The following is a 20,516-nucleotide window of genomic DNA, read 5'->3' on the forward strand; positions in this document are numbered from 1 at the left end:
AAGGCAGGTCTGAGAATATCTCCACAATGGATGAGGCATTTAAATATTTACCTTCAGTGAAACTCCCTCGCATTGCTTTTCAGTTAAAGGAATAAGTTTCCATTCTCCTCCACGATCATAGCTTATCAACGAAGTAACAGAGTTATCTGCAGTTTGGGAAAAGAATACCACATAAAAACACAGCTGTAAATTTCACCACAAAATTGACGCCTTGTTTTTAGATGATGAAATTTGTGTGACAAAACAAGTATGCAGGTAAATCCATGGGAATTTATGCTCGCCTTATTCCACCTTTTAATGCCAGTTTATACAGCATTGATTTGATTTTTTCTCTCAATTTATGGAGCAATGCTGATTTTCATTCTCTATACTAGTACTTGAAAATTTTCTGCAATTTGATTGGCTTAGAGCAGTGGTGTTTCAGCTTAATTTTAAATACCTACATGTGAAAATTACAAACCTTTCGCGGGCAGTAGTATAAACAAATAATAGCATGATTTGTATGTGATATTTGGCAGAAATACCACTCATGATATTTCAAAATTGTCTCCAATTTCACTCGCCTTTACGTATACCAATTTCGAAATATCACTCGTCGTATTTATGCCAAATATCACTACAACTCATGCTATTACCTATACCAATCGCACTTCACAACAACTGGGCGAAACGATCACTACAATATGTAATGCCACGCAAATTAGAGAACCTTGGGAACGAGGTTGAGCCTTTCACTGCAAAGATGGATAGTTTGACTTTTATGCCAAATAGTTAACAATTATTCCTCGAGGCCGAATGGGCTATTGACTCAGAGGCCACGAGGGCGAGAGGAATAATTGTTTTAGTAAAATCCAACTAGTTGGTCAAAAAATTAATATCGAAGAAAACTTTAACTAGTTAAAGCTAGACATTAATTTTTTTTGCCGCCAAAAAGCCGGCGCTTTTCGCTACTAGTGGACAATAATATATAGCCAATCAGAAAACAGCATTGTTAATAGACCACTAGCTGGATTTTACTAATAGCCGTTAGCCTGTGTCGCAGACATAAACAAACTCCAGTTAGTAACGTCTGCGAAGCAGCGACGATATTCTTGTTCAAGACCGTCAACGGACTCAACGATCTACCGGAAGTGAGTTTCGAATTTCCTCTCAACCTGATTGGCAAATCAACAATGGCATTTTTAACAGGCCAATCATGGCGCGTATTCAAATCCTGGTACACAGGTGGGAACCCAGAACATGGATTTTGGCGCTGTTTCCCGCGGCAGACGGACTTAACCTGAGTTTAGTTTCGTCTGTGTTGCAGGCTAGGTAGCCGTGGGATAAATAAAAAACAGGGTAGCTGAGGAAGAGACAGAAGGGACTGCAATAACGATGAGACAGCATGAATGGGGTGTTCTTAGCCTCACGTAAGAGATATCTACAAGTAGACTAGGACACAGGAATGTATGGCATACTTACCGCTATTCATGCGGCTGGTGAGGTAAGTCCCTTTCATTGACTCAACTTTGAAAAAATCATTCACTTCACCATAGTTTGTGTACTGTTTACCGAAAAATAAAAACAACGACATTAACAGCGGCAGCATTTTCATTTGAGATGAACAAGATGACTGCAGTCCCGTGATAGCCCAATGTACAGTGTAACAATATCCTCATAAAATTAATGATATTCCACAAAGTAAAAATATTTATCTGACAGGACTTCGATAAATCCATTAGCAGAGTTACTAATTACAGTACAGGCTATGGGCATTGCAGCATTTACATGCGTGTAAATTGCGTGCAATATGGTGGATATACACGCAAAAACACGCGTGTAAAATTTTACACGAACAATTACACGCAATTTAAAATTTGCACTCAGTTTGCAAAATTTTGCGTGTATTTTTTTACACGCGTGTAATGCTACAATACCCTTGGCCTGTACTGTAGCTCACTAAACCGTATTGTTTTGGATGCTGACTTGCTGCTCTTGTCTTGGCATTGTTGGGTAAGCTCAAATATATTACAAGATTTCTTTTCTAGAGCGATTAAGGGAATATTTTCAATGGCTCAAAGAAAAAAAAACCGTAGCGAATTTGTTGAGAACTAGAACGTAGCGAGTTCGCCAAGTAGCGAAATCGGTTGTTACCTTCAGAATACTACTGTGAGCAGTCCTTGATTTTTCTTCTGAGTCAAAGTAAATTAAGAGCACATGTGAGGGGTGAGGGCATAGTCGCGACGAAAGAGGGCAGAAGCATTTATTTTCATAATTTTACTTTTTCACATGCAACGTGTTACTCTAAGGAAAAGAGTACAACTGCTTGTGGTCTACCTCCACAAAAAACGCATCAAACTCACCACGTGGTCTCTAAGAGATTCACTAAAAACGATCCCGTCAGCATCAGAAGTGTACAACACTCCTTTTCCAGTGTCTGAAATAAAGCAAACACGATATGGTTGAACCGTTTTACACCGGTCACTTCAAAAACTTTAACACCTTGAATATTCAAGATTTTGCTGGCACGATACTAAAAATTCAACTTCTTAAATGCTAGATTCTGAAAATTCAGGATCTTGCTGGTAAATTATTGATTCAGATGGCGAAAAGTATGGTACCTTTTCAATTTGAACCCTGCAGTGTATTAACAAACTTAAGTCAAAGTACACAAATTACCTCCTGGGTCATCCACATGAAGAAAGATCATCCCCTCAGACATGTCCAGGATGGAGTAAAACTAGCATAGAAATACAAAGTTCACTACTTTCCCATTCCCATAATACACCTTGTTTACCCCCCATCGCCCCCCCCCCCTCCCCCCCGCAAAAAAAAAAAAGGTTTTGCATAGGCATTGTTTCCAATTCTCTTGGGATTTACAATCCTTCCAAGAAAACTTGAAAACACCACTTATGCAATTTTTTCTTTTTGGAGGGGGGCGGGGGGGTGGTAAACAAGAAGTATTTTGGCTAACGTGAAAGTATTAAATGCCTGTATGACGGTGTATACTGGGACTGTCTAGTGACTGTATTTCAAAACTAGAGTCTGTATAGAGCACAAAAATTTATTTTATACAACAGATTCATACATCAAGACAAGGCTTTGTCTGGATACACTGTTTATTCATAATGTACAATGTAGAAGACTACATGTAATCACAATAACCATATTAGTAAATTCTGTTAACTCAACATTTCAGTGTCTTAGGGACTTTAGATTGTAGGAAAGATTGTAAGAAAAACACGAGCAGAAAAGTATTTATAAGCACACTTCAAGACCACAATGCTTACTTAGAAAAGTAAACAAAGAAACTTCAAGCCCCTCCTCTGTCTCCCTATGGTAACTAAGTGTAACTATAATTATGTAAAATATCCAAAAAAATATGTGTCCAGTTTTTATGTCTGAAATCCAAATGTCATTTGGAGAAAAATGGCATGAGTCAGAAGCTTGTTAAGTTAAACTGCTACCAGGTATTGAGCTGCATCCAGTCATTGTCTAGTGGGAACTAGGGAGCTAAAGCAATATTGATGGCGACAGCAATGAGAACGTCAAGAAAACAACACGTTGAGATTGGCAAAACAACAACTTTGCACATGCATAATGCTTTTTTATACATTATTTTCTTTGCCATCACTCCAAGACTACAAAGTGAAACTTGTTAATTTTTTTTCACATTTTATGGAAGACATAACCACAAGACAGTGATTTTCTTTTTCTTTTTGTGAACTCAATTCAATACAGTCCTTTAGAATTCAACTCCTGAAAAAATCGTCAACATTTGCCAAATTAAAAGAGTTGGAATAAGAGCGATGAAGTTTGAAACAGTGCGAAACACTTTTTGGGTGACGTTATCTCTGCCATTGCCATCGTTGCTTAAACTCCCCACTGAATCATGGTTTGAATTCAAATGGTTGTCAGGTCTGAACATTGTTTCCATATCACACGAACACATGGACAGCTGCTGTAAAACTTACCCTCTCAGGTGTGATGGTCGGCACTTGAACAGGATTCCAAGAATCCCCACCATCCTTAGACACGTGCATTATGCGTGTATTGTTATTCTAACAGAAAAAACAACATATGTACAGCAGATCCATAAAACAATTTAGTAATGAGAGTTTGCAGATGACGCAAAAATAATTAGCACAACAGGTGACAAAAATAAAACAAAAGAGGCTACATTGTATATGTAAAAACAAAAATAGTGACAATTATCTCAATAATGTCAATGATGATAATGATGAGATGATAATCAAGATGATGATGATGACGACGATGGCAATGATGATGACAACGACGACAACGACAACGATGATGATGATGATGATGGCAATGATAATGATGATAATGATGATGATGATGACCACGACAAGGACGACGACGATGATGATAATGATGATGATGGCAGTGATGATGACGATGATGATGAAGACGACAACAACGACAACGATGATGATGATGATGATGGCAATGATAATGATGATAATGATGATGATGATGACCACGACGAGAACGACGACGATGATGATAATGATGATGATGGCAGTGATGATGACGATGATGATGAAGACGACGACAACGACAACGATGATGATGATGATGATGGCAATGATAATGATGATAACGATGATGATGATGACCACGACGAGAACGACGATGACGATGATAATGATGATGATGGCAGTGATGATGACGATGATGATGAAGACGACGACAACGACAGCGATGATGATGATGATGATGATGATGATGATGATGATGATGATGATGATGACGTTTATGGCAGCAATGGTGATTACTAGACTGTGATGATGATGGTGTAAGGTCACTCACAATAATAATAGTGAAGGCGATGGGAACCCTGATGATGACAGTGATGTCGGAAAAAGTGAAGACAACTCTGTTTCAACAATAATACATTGACACAGAAAGTGTTACAAAGTAATTGAGTCCTAAACTAAGTGTAGTACAATTTAGTCACCTTGTTATGGTTAATGGATACATATAGGAATGGTCCCTGAAGCCCAAAGCTAAAAACATGCTGAACATGAATAGCTGAAAAAGTGTAAGACCATAATTATTCATCAGTATTCTTTGTAGTGTTATACAGAATTTGTTTACAAAAATGTAATGTATGTAATTTTATTAAATATTGTCATTTGTGCAATGCTTTGATACAGGATAGGAGTTGTTTGTGTGGTTGATAAATCGAAACTTGACTGAAATACAATATGCTAGAAAAACACACTCTTTTGAGTACACCCAACTTGGTCCCCAGAATCCATGAAATTGCATTTTCCAACATTTTCTGGAGATTCATGCCCCCAGACCCCTTCTAGATGAAGGCAACTAAAAGCCCCTTGTCGATACAGTTGGTTACTCTATTCAAACCTGCTGGCTACTTCAACTTGTATAGGTAATAGCATGTTGTAGTCATATTTGGCATAAATACCACAAGTAATATTTCAAAATTGTTATACCTAATTTCACAAGCCATTAGGTGAGTGAAATTTGAGACAATTTTGAAATATCACTTGTGGTATTTACGCCACATATCACGTACAAATCCTGCTATTATTTGTTTATACTACTACCCGCAAAAGGTTTGTAATTTTCACATGTAGGCATTTCAAATAAAGCTGAAAAACCACTGCTCTAAGCCAATCAAATTGCAAAAATTTCTCATGTCGTAGTATAAAATTAATATTGAAACCCCTCACCAGATGTTGACTTACATTCAAACTTTTCTCCCAGGTCCCTTGATCTCATCAAGTCAGCCTCTCCCATCAGGAAGCCTTGAGGACCTGTGAAACATTTCAATATTATTATTTTTATCAACATTTAGGTAGTCAATGTGTTCGAAGCGGACAGACTATGGATAATTACTCCTTCTAAATGCAAGTTACAACTTTTCACCAGTAAAACTGTAGGATATCTAAACTGCATGCATGAAATTACACATGTCAACTGGTTGTCAAGTACAAGTTCAGTGATTTTGTTACAAATAGTTATGATGTGTCCTGGGACTCATCCCGTGAGTAATCATGAGTCCCTGTACACAACCAAAGACTCCCAGTTAACCCTTTAAGTCCCAATAGTGACCAACATCAATTTTCTCCTAATAATATCCATACAATGTTAAGAAGTAAGGTTATGAGAATTAACAAAATGATTGCATAAGAGAAAATGCTTTGATCTTTATCAAATTCTCTCAACGTATTCTTTAAGGAAATGTATAGAGATCAGTTTGGAGAATTTGTATGTGGATATTGGGGCTTAAAGGGTTAAAAAAAATCAAGGAGTCCCAAATTGAAAATGCTGGGGCCTTTATGTAACCAGATAGTTAATCTGGAGACAGATGCCAAAACTCTTTATTACAGTTTACTAAAATTGAAATAGAGTCCTTCTATATATTTAAAGCAAAAAAAATAGACTAAAATAATTAAAATGCATCTTTAAACAACAGCCACAGAAATCACACGAAAACAGGATATTCTACCACAAAATCTTCAAATCGATCGATCGTTTTTTGTGCCCTACGGGACACATGCCATGAATTATTTTGCATCTTTGAGGATTTTTGTACATTAGGGATGCAGGACGCAGAGGTAACAGAATCACTTCAAGTTACTAAAAATCAGGACAGTGAAAGCAATACAAAATAAAACCAAAGTAATACATAAAAGGTAAAGTCAGGTATAAAATGTTGGAGGTCAAATTTTATTCAGGTTACTATTGTTTTTACCTACAAACCTGGTCAAACCATCTTGGGACACTTGTGGGTATTTAGGCCAGAAGTGGCACTTTGCTAAATTAACTTGTACTCTACTTCTTACAAAAGCTTGGAAATGTTGTCTTAAGAGCCTATACTTCTGCTGTCCCCTTCTCTCCTAAACAATGTTGATTGTTTTGAAAAAAGACTGGATTGCATAACGTCAACACTACAAAGACAAAAATATCATCATGGCAGTTTAAACTCACTGGCAGCCACTGTCATAAGAATTGTCTTCTCTTCTTTGTCATCCTTTTTGTCTGTTCTGGCACCCCTGCAAAGAAAAAAAACTCACACATGAAAACAGGAAGGGATCACTTTCAACAGTCTGGTAGACTCACCATTTCACCTTCCATTTTAAATAGATAACTGAATCTAGCCTGGGTGGCAGATGTTTAAAGGCGAAGATGGTGGAATTTGGGCATGGGAGAGTGCGAGCAGTATGCCTCCTCGTGTCCCTCTTGTGCTCTTGTGCTAGAATTCCCTTATCCCCTTTATCTTTTTAAATTCTCCTTCAGTGATTTTCAGAATCAAATTTTCATGAATGGATTGCAGCTTAAACTGAAGTTACATAAATTATGGAGAACTGCACAGGGACAAGATTAGCAATGATTTTTAATTTACACCTTGTTTTTCTAAAGATAATGTGACTGTGATAATGTGGCTAGAACGCGTCGTTACTCCGCTGATAATTACTTTTGAGTTAGCTAATTAAACAGTCTTGCAACTGCCACTTTAGTTGGAGACAAGGTCAAGGTCCATCTAGGACGGTAAATCAAGGCGCTCTGTGCCAAAGGTTTTTCTCGCAGCTTCGCTGTTTGTGTCTTCGGCCTTTGGCCGAACACATGTCGGCCTGTGGCCGACAAAACAAAGCTCCCCGTCGCACATGAGAAAAAAACCTCTGGTACCCAGGGTACTTAAAAATTTACCACACATTAAAAATATTTGCTCTCATACCAAATTTTACATCTGAAATTATGTCATTTTCTTACAACATGCACCAGCGCCTACTATAACACAAACATTAATAATAATATTTGCTTTCATCAGAACGCATCCTAATCTTGGTTTTCCAAAGCCACAAATTTTCAAGGTGTTGCAGGCAACTGCTGATTAGGGGCGTCTTGGCCAGGAAACTGGACTCCTCGACTGGATTTCGTTTCCATGAGTGATGAATGCGGATCCTTTAATAATCAATGATTATCTCTAGTATTACAATGTAATACCAACTTTAATATATATTACACCATAATTAATATTATATTATTTTATTACACTATAGCTGTTACGTGTTTTAATAACATCACTGTCATTTCTCACCATTTAACATCTCTAACATAAGTCTGCAAAAATGTCCACGTTTTTCCAAAGTCTTTTGATAAAAATACCTACAAGGACAAGTATCATCTCATCACCATTCATGCCAGAAATGCAATTCTTATAAATAGTAGTTAATTGAAAACATATTGATATACCCATTGAAATGAAGCATGTTTCAAGTCCAAGCATTTTAGATGCCATGGAAAACAATTTTCCGGATGCTTGCCCACAGATTATAGGAAAATTAACATCTGTTAAAAATTTTTGGTTCCGTCAAAAAAAAGGTATTTTTCACAGAAACCCACCTCTTAAATGGTTTCAATTTTTCTAATTCAGAGTCCTGTATTTTTTTTCTTGGCACTGCAAGCCATAACCCAGTAACAGTCAAATGCAATGCACTGCACTGCCTTGACTCAACCAACTGGGAAATTTAGTAAAGATCTACAGTACAGGCCACGGGTATTGCAGCATTTACAGGAGTCTAAATAGCAAGCAATATGGTGGATTTACATGAAAAATACATGCAAAAAACACGTATAAAATTTTACACAAACAAAAATTTTCCACTTCCTTTCCAAAAATTTGCGTTTATCTTATGTATTTTTGTGTGTATTTTTTAAATGCGTGTTTCACGCCTGTATAATTTTCTCATGTAATTTGTGTGCAATGTGGTGGATTGACACCCAAGAAAGACGTGTGTAATGCTGCAATGCCCATGGCCTGTAGTGTATAACAAACAAAAAATACCATGTACCTTTCCATTGACAACACCTCTACCCAGAATCCAATCTTCTTCTCGAGGATGAAAGAGAAGGGGACCAGTGACTTGAAATGGTAATTGATAATTTGTCCACGTCTCTCCGCCATCAATGGTTCTTACAATCACAGAATTGCGTAAGAAAAGTATACTGCCATGAGATACAAGGATGACCTTTGAAAAGAGGAAAAGAACCAGACAGTGAATGATGGTGCAATTCTCTATTAAACTTCTTACCAATCTAAGGGTTGAACCTCTCTCTGGCGCCCACTCTGCCATAAATGGGCACTTAATGAAGGAAAACTATAATGGAAAAATAATAATAATAATAATAATAATAATTATTATTATTATTATTATTATTATTATTATTATTGTTATTATTATTTCAAAAGGTTGAGTTTGATTGTCCGGGTGAACGTAGTCCTGAATAGGACTGTTGTTGTTGACAGTGACTGACGTTTCGACAACCTGTGCGGTAGTCATCTTCAGAGTCAAAGTGAGTTGTATCACGTCAGTTGATGGTATTATACTCTGGTTATTGATCTGATTGGTCAATTATGTCACGATGTTATTCGTCGTCTGTCAGTCAACAATGACAGTCCTATTCAGGACTTTGTTCACCCAGATGATCAAACTCAACCTTTTGAAATGACTCCTGGGTTCAAACCTTTCACAGTTTTATTATTATTATTATTATTATTATTATTATTATTATTATTATTATTATTATTATGATAAAATAGTACACGAAATCTACCAGTGAAAGTAAACAGGGAAAAATAACCATGAACATGACCATCCATAAATTCTTGAATATCCTAAATAAGTTGTAGTTCAAAAAGAATTTCAGGTTAAAATGGTTTCAATCGTGCTTGATTCCCACTTTCATTTGTTCTTTAGGAAACAAAGGACACCACTTTTACCTGAGCTTCGTGTTGAACAACAATATTATACAACAGAATTTCTAAGCCCTCAGCAACAAACCTTTTTGGGATTCACAGGACTTTTCATAATTCCACCAGCTTTTCTGATGTGTGTATTAAATATCTCTGCATTGATAGGGCGGAACTTTTTACCAAAGTCATCACTGTTGACAAAGAAAAAGTTGAGCTTGATTGATATGTTTGTATTCTTGAAAAGCTTAAAATAAGGTCAGCAGAAAGCCTGAAACTTCATAGCCAGTGAATACAGCTGTCTTTCCTGGGACAACTGTGCATCAGCGACAAAAATTCCACACGGATGACGTAAAATCTGTCCGGAATCTGGTCGGGGGCACTGATGGGTTGACATATAGAGTTATTTTGTTTTTGCTAAATTGTTTAATTCAATATTGGGAACGTAAAGAAAAGAATGATAGCAATACGCTGTGGTAATGTCCACTGATCAGAGCTTCCACCATACTGAACAGTCATTGCATGATTAGTCACAAAGGTGTTGCTCATACTAACTTGACGACCACTTTCTGAGCCTCTTCCAAATAAGGATCCGATAATGGGGCTCTATCTAGGACTTTTCATTTGGGGGAGAAGTCTCGAGTGGCCAAAGGCCATGAGTTTTCTGAATAAATATACACTGAGATTCAATCTGGTGCATTTTGACACTTTTTTGAGAAATGTTACAGTGTGCAATGACCTCGTCGCATCTGGATGATTTTTCTGATATAGTTACTTACCGTAATGATAACAATATTTTTTTTGGGGGGGGGGGAGCTGGGCATTTTGGGAGGAAGCTTCTACCCCCCCAGATACCCTAAATAGAACCCTGGATAATTAGGGGTATAGAATGGTAAATTTGAGACTTTGCAAGACTGGTTTCACAATTCGAGACTGAGACTTCAAAAAATTAATTAGAACCTATGAGATGCAAAATCACCGAAAGTGTGAGCTCGAGACCCATGACAAACACTTCCAAGATTTCGAGATGGGGCCAAAATTTTCCAAGATGGATTTGAATCGGCTGATCTGAAGGTTGCATGAAAGTTGAAAATCATTTGCTAATGTGATATTGATGTCATAAACATAAACAGTACATACATGTACATAGAGTTATATATACAGTCGACTCTCTCTTAACGGACACCTCTATAAGACGGACACCTCTGTAAAACGGACACCTAGAGTTGGTCCCTGCCTTTCTTTACTCCCTTTATTTGACTCTCTATAAGACAAACATCTTTCTAAGACAGACACTTAGTGCTGGTCCCAAAGGTGTCTGTCTTAGAGAGAGTTGACTGTAATTATGACATGTATGCATCAAAAATGGTTACAATATACCTTCTATATAGGACTGATGGTTTGGTGAACAGAAAAGAAAACTCTGTTGTAGCTAAGAGAAGCAGTGCCTATTAAGAGAAAAAAGAACGCAAATGTTATGATGTAATTTTCTGCTTGTAACTATCAATGATTATAGAGTACATTCCACCACTCTCGACCCCTACCAGGTTCCTCTTCTTTCTGACAATGCTATACTGCCTCCAACGTAAAAATCTACAGTGATGTTAATTCTACACCGTACAGTCTTATTTCCAGTCATAACAGAGCTTAAGCTTAGCACAATGACAGACTAAAAAGGTACGGAGAACAGCAAAAGCTAGAAGTTTAGATTAGTAGAACAACAATTCTGAATATGCATCACACTTTTTTGTACATTTCTTTGCCTTCCCACACGTAGGACAAGAAACTTCCTGATTTCACATTTTATGGAGGATGTAAACACAAAACAACAATTTTCTTTTTTTTCTGGAATTAGGTATAGTCCTTTAGAATTCAGCTCAAAAAAATTTGCCAACACTTTGACAAATAATTTGAACAAGATGGAAAAAGCCACGAAGTTTGATTGTTCTGTTAAATATTTTGGTGAGAGTTCCATGTAACCCCAAACATTAATTTCATTATGCATGCACCAATTTCATACTTTTTCTCACAAATAGTTACATATGAATAGAGTTGAAAACATGTATGCAATATAAATGAATGGGGTTATATGAAAATCTTACCAATATTATTTTTCTTAATTCACATGTTCCCTTGAGAAATGAGGGGGGCGCAAGGTTTTGCGGGGACACGGTCCTGGACAATTTTTGGTGCCATTTTGAGGAAATTTTAATTTCAATTTTCAGTATTGCAGTTTCACAAAACCAAGTGGTTTGTGGTCTATTTAAATATTTTTGGCTAATTTCGATGCAGTTTCAGTTTTCTTATAGTTATTATTCTGTGTGGTGTTTATATGTATATCTGTGCCATTTTGTGGTAATGCCATCCCCCTTATGCCCCCTTCAAAGATGATTGACTGCTCACAGAATTCCCTTGAATATTTGACATCTTTCACCAAACAGTGTAACTATTAAGAATAAATATCATCACCTGAGTAAATAAATACAGTGTACATACATGCAGCTGCTAAGAGACTTCATAATTTTCAGCTTTAAAAAATTTTATAATCATGAATTCAGAGGTATTTTGGGTTCAGGCAATAATAATAGAGTGATAGGTTTGAAGGGAGCGTCCTGTTCACCTTCAGCCATGTCACTATAATATAGGTTACCTCTATAGACAAAGTTAACATTTTATTTACAAAATGTCGGAATCCATGGAAATCGAAGTGCAAATTTCAATAATGAAATCTCGCGGCGCTCACGGAAGGTGCAAGCCTTGACAATTCAAAAAGCCATCAGAAAACTTTTATTTGTTTTCCCCTTAACCCTACTAATATTGAGCAATGTGTAGCTATCCAACAGCCGTTACAGCCAACGAAAATAACAACTACAGCAGAGAATTTACATAAAAGCCTATACTTGTTTACATAACCAGTTCTCGCTACGCTGAACGAATGTTAACTTACTGATGCTTCCCCGGTCTTTCTCTTTCCTATCCATGCCATTGATATGCTAAGTTTTGTCTCGTTTTCAAACTTCCACTGTAAATTGTAAACAAGAAACCAACGCGGAAATTTTAGCACAACCACTGCACAAAATCGTGAATGCACGCGAAGAACAATAGATCGTATTTTAAATTACTCAAGGCTTACATCAAAGTTAGTAATTTCTCTGTCTTCAGAAATAGTAGGATCCTCGCATTTTTCTTTATCCATGCCAAAGCTCAATACATCAGGTGGTTCCGTAGGGTCTGCATCTCGTCGAAATCGTTTAGCATTGATCCTCGCTTTGCTGGGCATCGACAACTTCAGCAAATCTTTCGCAGGTTTATTCCTGGTTAACTCCACGGACAGGACGACGGTACAACACGCCAAAATAAGGAAAATAATCCCCGAATTACACAGACGCATTATTGAAAAGAAGCCAATTCACACGCAAAGTAAACAGGAGAAAATAATAAACTTTAAAAGTTTGAAGTGAAAACCCCGAAAGTCATTTTCCCAAATGTTTTCTTTTAAAGTTTTCTGCAAGATTTAACACGAAAAACTCATGCGCTGAATTGATAAACCGCATAGGAGAAGCATCGAAGGCTCATGTTATGCAGTGTCATATTTCAGGAAATAGGTGGCAAGTACTTTAAAACGAGATTACTAATATTGGAAATTGCGTGCAGATCAGAAGACTACCTCGTGAAAGTCACTCAAAGTAGCAAAGTTCGGAAAACAACCGAACAGTGGGCATTGAGAAAATAAAATTGTAAATCCAAATTTCACCGTTTTCTGTAAAATATCTGTTCGGAAAAGCAAACATGGCCTAGAATTTTCTATTGGTTTAGGACGCTAAAAATTTCTAGATTCCCGTTCCATTCATGTATAATTTTCGAAGCTTGTCTCATAAATTTCCTACGATTTTCTGAACTAGTATTTTTTACATTTCACTCCCCATGTTACGGGCTATTTCTCGCAGAAAATGAGGAAACCTAAAATTTTCGGATTCAAAAATTACCTCAATTGTCAAACATTACGTCAATTTTCTCTAGCTTGAGGAGGGGGCTTAAAAATTTCTAGATGGCCTTCCTTTCACTGACAAGTTTCGATCGAAGCTTATCTAATAAATTCCTTACGATTTCCTGAAGTTTACTTGTTCACATTTTACTCCCCAGGAGCTTATTAAGCTGTTTTTCGTAGAAAAAGGAAATCGCCAGGATTTTCGGATTCGAAAATTTGATGGAGAGAAGAATCAGAAAAAATCTTACTTTCGTAAAACTTTAAAATATATCCTAAATTATCGGGAAAATAATACTGAAGCGCTTGTAATTTCGAAAAGACTCAAGTTGCCCATTTCCCTTGGATGACCGAACAGATACAAATTTTATGGGCGTCGCTTAGAACGCGCGCATTTCTAGAGATCTACAAGTACTCTGGACAGCCAAAAATTAAAAAACGTTTTCAGTGTATTTGGCCGTAGGAAACTGTCGCTGAGTGCCCCTGAGAAACAGAAAAATACGTGACAAGCTATAAGCAGGAAGAAGAAATGACCGACTAAAACATGCTAGGGAGAAGGAAGATCCTTTAACGCTAATTTAGCCTGAGTGTACGAGTACATAGTCAAAGAGAAGCCTGCTTCACGTTTTTCAGAGGAGCAAGGCAAGCGAGAAAGCCGCGAGAAAAAGCCTGTTTTTCGGGCTAACTAGCACAATATGCCAAGAAATAGCCTGCGAAAACAGACGTTTCTCATTTTCATTAGCGGGGAGAAGCGAGGAGAAACGGCTGTTTTCGCAGGCTAGCCTATAAATGACTTTCTTTACTGTATGTTATAATAAAGTTCAGAGTCTTAAACGACATTTTCGGGATTAAGGATTTGACGTAAATACGCGGGATTCGGGGAAATGCCAAATTTTAGTGAATCCCTTCCTGTCCCATGGTGTGACGTCACAGTGACATGTGTTTCCCCTGAACACATATCCCTTAGTAAAAAGGTGCTTTCCCTACCCGGAATCGGGGAAACACATATCACTGTGACGTCACAGATTCTTGATAACCGTGGAAACAGAGTAGGATCAGCAGCTGATCGTTACTAGGTCAAGCGTTTCTTTTGATGGCCAGAAAACTTTGTTGAAGGTTTTTTTTTTGCTTTCACTTGCATTGCAGCGACCAACGCATTTCAGAGACTCAAAAAAGCCGGCCTTATACGCATCCGTCCGAATGAAAGAATTTTCACAACTGATTTGAGGCCAAACACGGCCAGTTACTCCAGTGTATTACGGAACGCTTCAAAACAATTTTTGTGAATAGATCTTATTTTATTACATGTTTATGCATATACATTTATGAATATGTATTAACACTGCAGGAAGTCAACACCCTGGTCGATGCGTATGGAGTCTCAGTGTGTATACGGATGAGCGCAATATCTTTCTTTGTTGCAACACTGCCCTGCTTTATTAGTCATTTCCACCAGCAAAAAGGCGACTGGCAAACTCTGCTTGTCTTTATGTTTCCACGGGAGCGTGTTTTCCCCATTATCCGGACGGCTTCGCAGTTCCTCGATCTGTCAAAACTTTGCTCGCCGCGCTAAATAGCAATCCCGCTGGCTACGCAGGCTAACCGAAAAGAGCACACGGGTAGCCTTTTTTTTAGTGGTGCTCCTTTCAATAAACAAAAAAATAGTTTGAATCAGTGTTTTGATTCTTCAGGTCCTCTGCGTTTCCCTTTTGTTCATTTTCTTTTTTGAAATTCTATCAATACAAACATTACATACGTTTCAATTATAAAGATAAGTAATTTTCAGTGTCCTTCTTTAATCAGCCCTTTCTTGGTTCCTATTCTCATAAAAATTGTTTGACGACTTTATTTTAGTGAAGAGAATTGTCAATAGACATCAGACGGCAATGTTTTCCATCGTTGAAACAAGATCCTAGTTTGCCCGTTTTCTCTACCAACAAAAAGGCGGCAGGCTTTCCTTGAGGTGTCCATAGGAGTGAATCTGACAGAAAAAATAAGGAAATATATTTCATTCATCTATTTTAAGATGTTTGAAGAAAACGACGAAAGGGGGATCTTAAAAGAATTTCAGCTGCTACGTGAGTTTTGCTCAGTTAGCTTTGATACATTACCTTGGTGATTCATTTTCTTGTTATTGCTCGCTGGAATCCCGTCAGGTAATGTGTTGTTCAACCGAATCACAATCTAATTTAAAAAGGGGAAAAAGAACTAAATATGCTTTTTGTTTTTTCCACTACTTATGGACTAATAACAGAGTTAGGGTAGACTACGAGCAGTCCCATTTTCCCTCTGGGATAGAAGAGCGAGCGAAACGCGAGCGCGCGTGAAATCACCCTACGCGGGAAAGGCGAAACGCGGCGGTCTCGCTTTCTCCCTTATCCTCCTCCCTTTTTCCCTTCCTCCCTATCCCCTACCCCTTTCGACGCCTGCTACACAGGCTACCGCTAATGCTCTGCATTCTTCAGGTATGGGAGTAAGCGGCTTTCCTGGTGCATTAAGACCAGAACTAGCCTGTGTACAGCCCCCACTGCACCCAGGCTAGACAAGAACGTATGAGCATTTCGCAGTTATGAAAGAAAAGGAAAAAAGCTTCCGGTGCTTTTGGATCCCAGGGAGCAGTTACGTTACTCCCTATAACTGCCTTTACGGGGGGACTCCACAAGAAAGGGGTACCTTTTTCAGGCATCAGGTATATGAAAGGGTACGGAAATCAACCTCGTCCCCAGGGCGCTCTTCCCTGGCCAGGGAAACCGCCCTGGGGACGAGGTTGTAGGGAAATCTGTCATTTTTCTCTGTAAAAGGGCTCAAAGAGCCAACAGATGCATTTTATGATTGTGAAAAAGTTCTTGGGTTTGTTCATATTTTAAAGACGGTGCTTTTACAGTAGCTGAAAGGGAAGCAACTCTTCTAAACTACAATTGTAGGTATGTGAAGGGGTACCGACAATTTGTCAATAGAAGGTATACCAAAGGGGTACCTTGTCTAACAAAGATGTGTTTGGACCTAGGGGCGGAGCCTCCCCGTAAAACTCTGTTGAGTACCCCAGAGATCTTCTTTTCAGATTATACAAATTGTGCTTTGAAGCTTGGTTTTAAATCTATCCGTTTCCTGCGCCAATATTCCCAAAGAAACAAAAAGAGACAGACATAAGCTCGCGACTCAGGGCCCGCTCGTCGTCTCGGATTTCTATTTAAGACCCAAATATTTTACGCTTAGAAATGAATTTTTTTTCCATGTGTTTCAGCAGTTGCCTTGTACTAGGACCGGGTGATTAAACTGATGAATTGCGAAGTAGCTGCAGTGGAACCTCGATATAACGAACCTCTACATGACGAAGACCACGGAATAACGAACGATTCTCTTCAACCCCAGTCATAGTAAGATATATGCTGACATATGAAAAAGAACCTCGATATAGGCGATATAGCGAACACATTTTGCCGGTGCCTTAGCCCTTCGTTAAATAATATTATCGAGGTTCCACTGTATCGTAATTTTACGATGGGATGGGACGAATATTATTTCATGGATTATATTAACTAGCGTGACAATTTACTGTCATTTCAGGTGTTACTTAAAAATTTGTCACAATACCTTCTTTTTTCCTTTTTTCCTACAAAAACCTTTGGCAACACTGTAAGTAAGTGTGAACCTTAACTAAACTCCCTGGTGAAAAACAAGTAAACGACATACCTCTCCTGTTGCGGCCATTCTTTATGATGGAGTGTAGTAAAACTTTGGGGTATTGTAAAAGTGCGTCCTTCACGAGGTAGTTGTTTGCACCTTTTGATCAATAACAAAGTCGTGTCGTGAATCTTGAGATTGACTTTTTAGTGCAAAATCAGCCTCTTGTGATTAGCTGTTGCAGAGCCAGAGGCATTTGATTGGCTCAAAATTTCGTGCTATTCTTTCTATCCAGTCAGTGCAAGAAAGGATTATCCTGAAACTCTTTTAAAAGGCTAAAATAAATTGTGACTTTGCTTGCTCACCTCTTTCAGGTGACTTTAGATCAGGCTCTAGTTTCGTCTGGCTTGCATGCATGGAAACGATCACGTAAAGCGCGAGCCCTGATAGGTCTGATCTCAAGTCATGGGGGATGTCCATGTGAATTTATTCCTCGATGTATTTGAAATTTTCCAGTTATACAAAGATGGACTTTGTTTATGACTGAGTACTTTATTATTCCAATGTTAGGTCCTACAGTGAATCTTAAATTAAAGTGGCGTGATCGGCAACCTTTAATATCGATGAAAACTTGCAGTCGCATCTCGTTTGGTGATTGAATGAGATGATTATGAGAACCTTACTTGATGTTTTTGTTTACCCATTCCATCCTGAATCTATGCATTATGACACGTAAAACTCGTGGTGCGGCTCAGAGTCTTTCTTAAACCGACTGAACTTCTGTATCATCTGATTTAAGCACATGATCATCATGAACAGGTGGAGGACTTGGGTTAGCCTGGCGTTGCAGGGGCAAAAAAAGGGAGAGGAAAAAGCTGTCGACGCTTGCCACGCAGGCTAACTTAAGTATGACTAGGGAGAATGATTTACAATACAATGTTCAACGGCACACACCTGTATACTCCCCTAGGGCAACACTAACTTTATCCCTCTTTCAAAAGTGCGGCGTTTGTCGGACATTGGCGAGTTATACATGTACATGCTTTAGCTGTTCAGAGAAGCGATTATTCTCAAACGCCATCTTTTCGAATAAATACGGAACCACTCGATCACGGGCGAAGTAAGTACGTAAATTTATAACAAAGGTTCTTTATTATAAATTTCTTTACAATCTAACTCGGAACAGTACAGTGGATCAACGAAAAGAGAAATAAGTTTGTGTTACAGAATATTGTCCGACAATTGTCAGGTAATAATCAAGTAATATAAAAAAGTTAAATCCGGTCTAACAGAAATCTGAATAATCTTAGGCCAGGAGCAATTGCGAGAACGATTGTCATCAAGTCACCAGTTTACTAGTTAGGGATGCTACAGCACTTTCACATGTCTTTTAAACAGTAAACGAACAAAAGTTGCTTAAAAGAGTTTGGAATTGTGACTGATTACTCTTAAGGCTCATCCTTTTCATAACACCTTCTATATATTTCTCATAGCGTTATCAGCAAACAAGGTTTCCCCAGCTCTGCAGAGGCTCAAACACACTCTGAAAACCCACATAGCAATGGTTTGTGCCTGCACTCACATAGCTCAGTGGTAATCCCTAAGAGAGTGAAGACACTTCATGAAGGTTAAATGTTATGTAAACATTGCAAAATAATCAATACCCCTCGATCCCAGCCTTCTACTTCTACTTTGTATCGAAACGACCGGTTTCCTTATACTCGTATCGTTTCAAAGAAATCTGCTTTCACTTAACCCTTCCACTCGCAGAGAGAGTGATGAAATCCTATCCTGTAACCATTCTAATGAAACGTCTTCAGCAGTACTTTCAAATGGTTAGTACTATCTGGTACTATTAATATTGCTTGTAGTTCTAACTTTCGAGTCTGTGGATGAAATCCTATGGTGTAACCATTCTAATGAAACGTCTTCAGCAGTACTTTCATATGGCACTATTTATTTAGTATGTAATTCTAACTTTCGAGTCTGCGGATGAAATCCTATGGTGTTACCATTCTAATGAAACCTCTTCAGCAGTATTTTCACATGGTACTATTTATTTAGGATGTAGTTCTAACCTTGGAGTCTGTGGATGAAATCCTATGGTGTAACCATTCAAATGAAACCTCCCTAACAGTACTTTCAAATGGTACTATTTATTCAGTATGAAGTTCTAACTTGTGAGTCTCGTGGATGAAATCCTATGGTGTTACCATTCTAATGAAACCTCTTCAGCAGTATTTTCTCATGGTACTATTTATTTAGGATGTAGTTCTAACCTTGGAGTCTGTGGATGAAATCCTATGGTGTAACCATTCAAATGAAACCTCCCTAACAGTACTTTCAAATGGTACTATTTATTCAGTATGAAGTTCTAACTTGTGAGTCTCGTGGATGAAATCCTATGGTGTTACCATTCGAATGAAATCTCTTTTGCAGTGCTTTCACATTCTACTTTTGGTCTTAGGTACAGTATTTTAGAAACTTGTTAAAATTCGACTTTGGCTGCTTCTGAGAATGAAAGGGTTAAACTCCATGATAATAATAATTATTATGAGCCATAACTTCCAACGAGTTTGGCATATATTCATATATTTATATTCTCTATACAAATCACTACATAACTGTATCATTTTAATAGCTACGCAAAAAATGGCCATTGTGTAAATTGTTGACATCACTAATTGACACACAAAAACATAAAAAATATAACTAAAATAAATATAAATAATGATCGCTCATTGCAATTCTATGTGTTTTGACTCGCAGGATAATCTTTTTGAAGGGACAGCAATAAGAAAGTTTCATTATTGCCTAGCTTTCGACTTTTCGAGTCATAAGTAAAAGATTCAACCTCAAGAACCTCATCTATAACATCAGCTATAGCATCAAAGAAAAACTCTGTTTTTAATTTGATTGATTGGATAAAAGGTCCAAATGAATCGGCTTCTTTTGAGTTGTCAAAAGACTGTTTTAAGACAAGGCTAAGTGCAAAGATTTTCACACCAAATAACAAAATTCATTTTCACAAGAAAAAAAGTGTTCTGAACTTGGCCATATTTTAAAAGGAAAAAAAAACCATCTGAAATGGCCCATTGGCAAAGAGATGAAAGTTAAAATAATATTAATATAAACAAGAGAATAAATGCCAATCATTGCAACTCATTAGAGCTGAAAATATGA

General features: G+C 37.7%; 1 protein-coding gene and 1 long non-coding RNA gene across 2 annotated transcripts in view; both read right to left on the reverse strand.

Annotated features, from left to right (window-relative positions):
• The window catches only part of LOC140922190 (sortilin-like), a 25,336-nt gene extending 12,092 nt beyond the window's left edge, over positions 1 to 13,244 (reverse strand). The window contains exons 1-14 of the mRNA XM_073372167.1: positions 12,858 to 13,244; positions 12,672 to 12,746; positions 11,105 to 11,172; positions 9,816 to 9,918; positions 8,826 to 9,002; positions 8,072 to 8,139; positions 6,961 to 7,025; positions 5,715 to 5,783; positions 4,961 to 5,034; positions 3,954 to 4,040; positions 2,659 to 2,719; positions 2,343 to 2,416; positions 1,462 to 1,543; positions 52 to 146 (exon numbers count right to left, since the gene is read on the reverse strand). Of these exons, the coding sequence (XP_073228268.1) occupies positions 52 to 146; positions 1,462 to 1,543; positions 2,343 to 2,416; positions 2,659 to 2,719; positions 3,954 to 4,040; positions 4,961 to 5,034; positions 5,715 to 5,783; positions 6,961 to 7,025; positions 8,072 to 8,139; positions 8,826 to 9,002; positions 9,816 to 9,918; positions 11,105 to 11,172; positions 12,672 to 12,746; positions 12,858 to 13,115 (1,356 nt within the window). The 5' untranslated portion in view covers positions 13,116 to 13,244. The remainder of the gene's footprint in view (positions 1 to 51; positions 147 to 1,461; positions 1,544 to 2,342; positions 2,417 to 2,658; positions 2,720 to 3,953; positions 4,041 to 4,960; positions 5,035 to 5,714; positions 5,784 to 6,960; positions 7,026 to 8,071; positions 8,140 to 8,825; positions 9,003 to 9,815; positions 9,919 to 11,104; positions 11,173 to 12,671; positions 12,747 to 12,857) is intronic.
• A 2,160-nt stretch (positions 13,245 to 15,404) lies between these two features.
• Positions 15,405 to 17,541, reverse strand: LOC140923335 (uncharacterized). Its single transcript, XR_012164150.1, has 3 exons — positions 17,403 to 17,541; positions 15,821 to 15,893; positions 15,405 to 15,690 (listed from the first exon to the last, which is right to left on the reverse strand). It is a non-coding gene; the product is annotated as an uncharacterized lncRNA (long non-coding RNA).
• Positions 17,542 to 20,516: the final 2,975 nt, after the last annotated feature.

This window comes from Porites lutea, chromosome 13, assembly GCF_958299795.1.
Source record: "Porites lutea chromosome 13, jaPorLute2.1, whole genome shotgun sequence".
Taxonomy (NCBI): Eukaryota; Metazoa; Cnidaria; class Anthozoa; order Scleractinia; family Poritidae; genus Porites; species Porites lutea.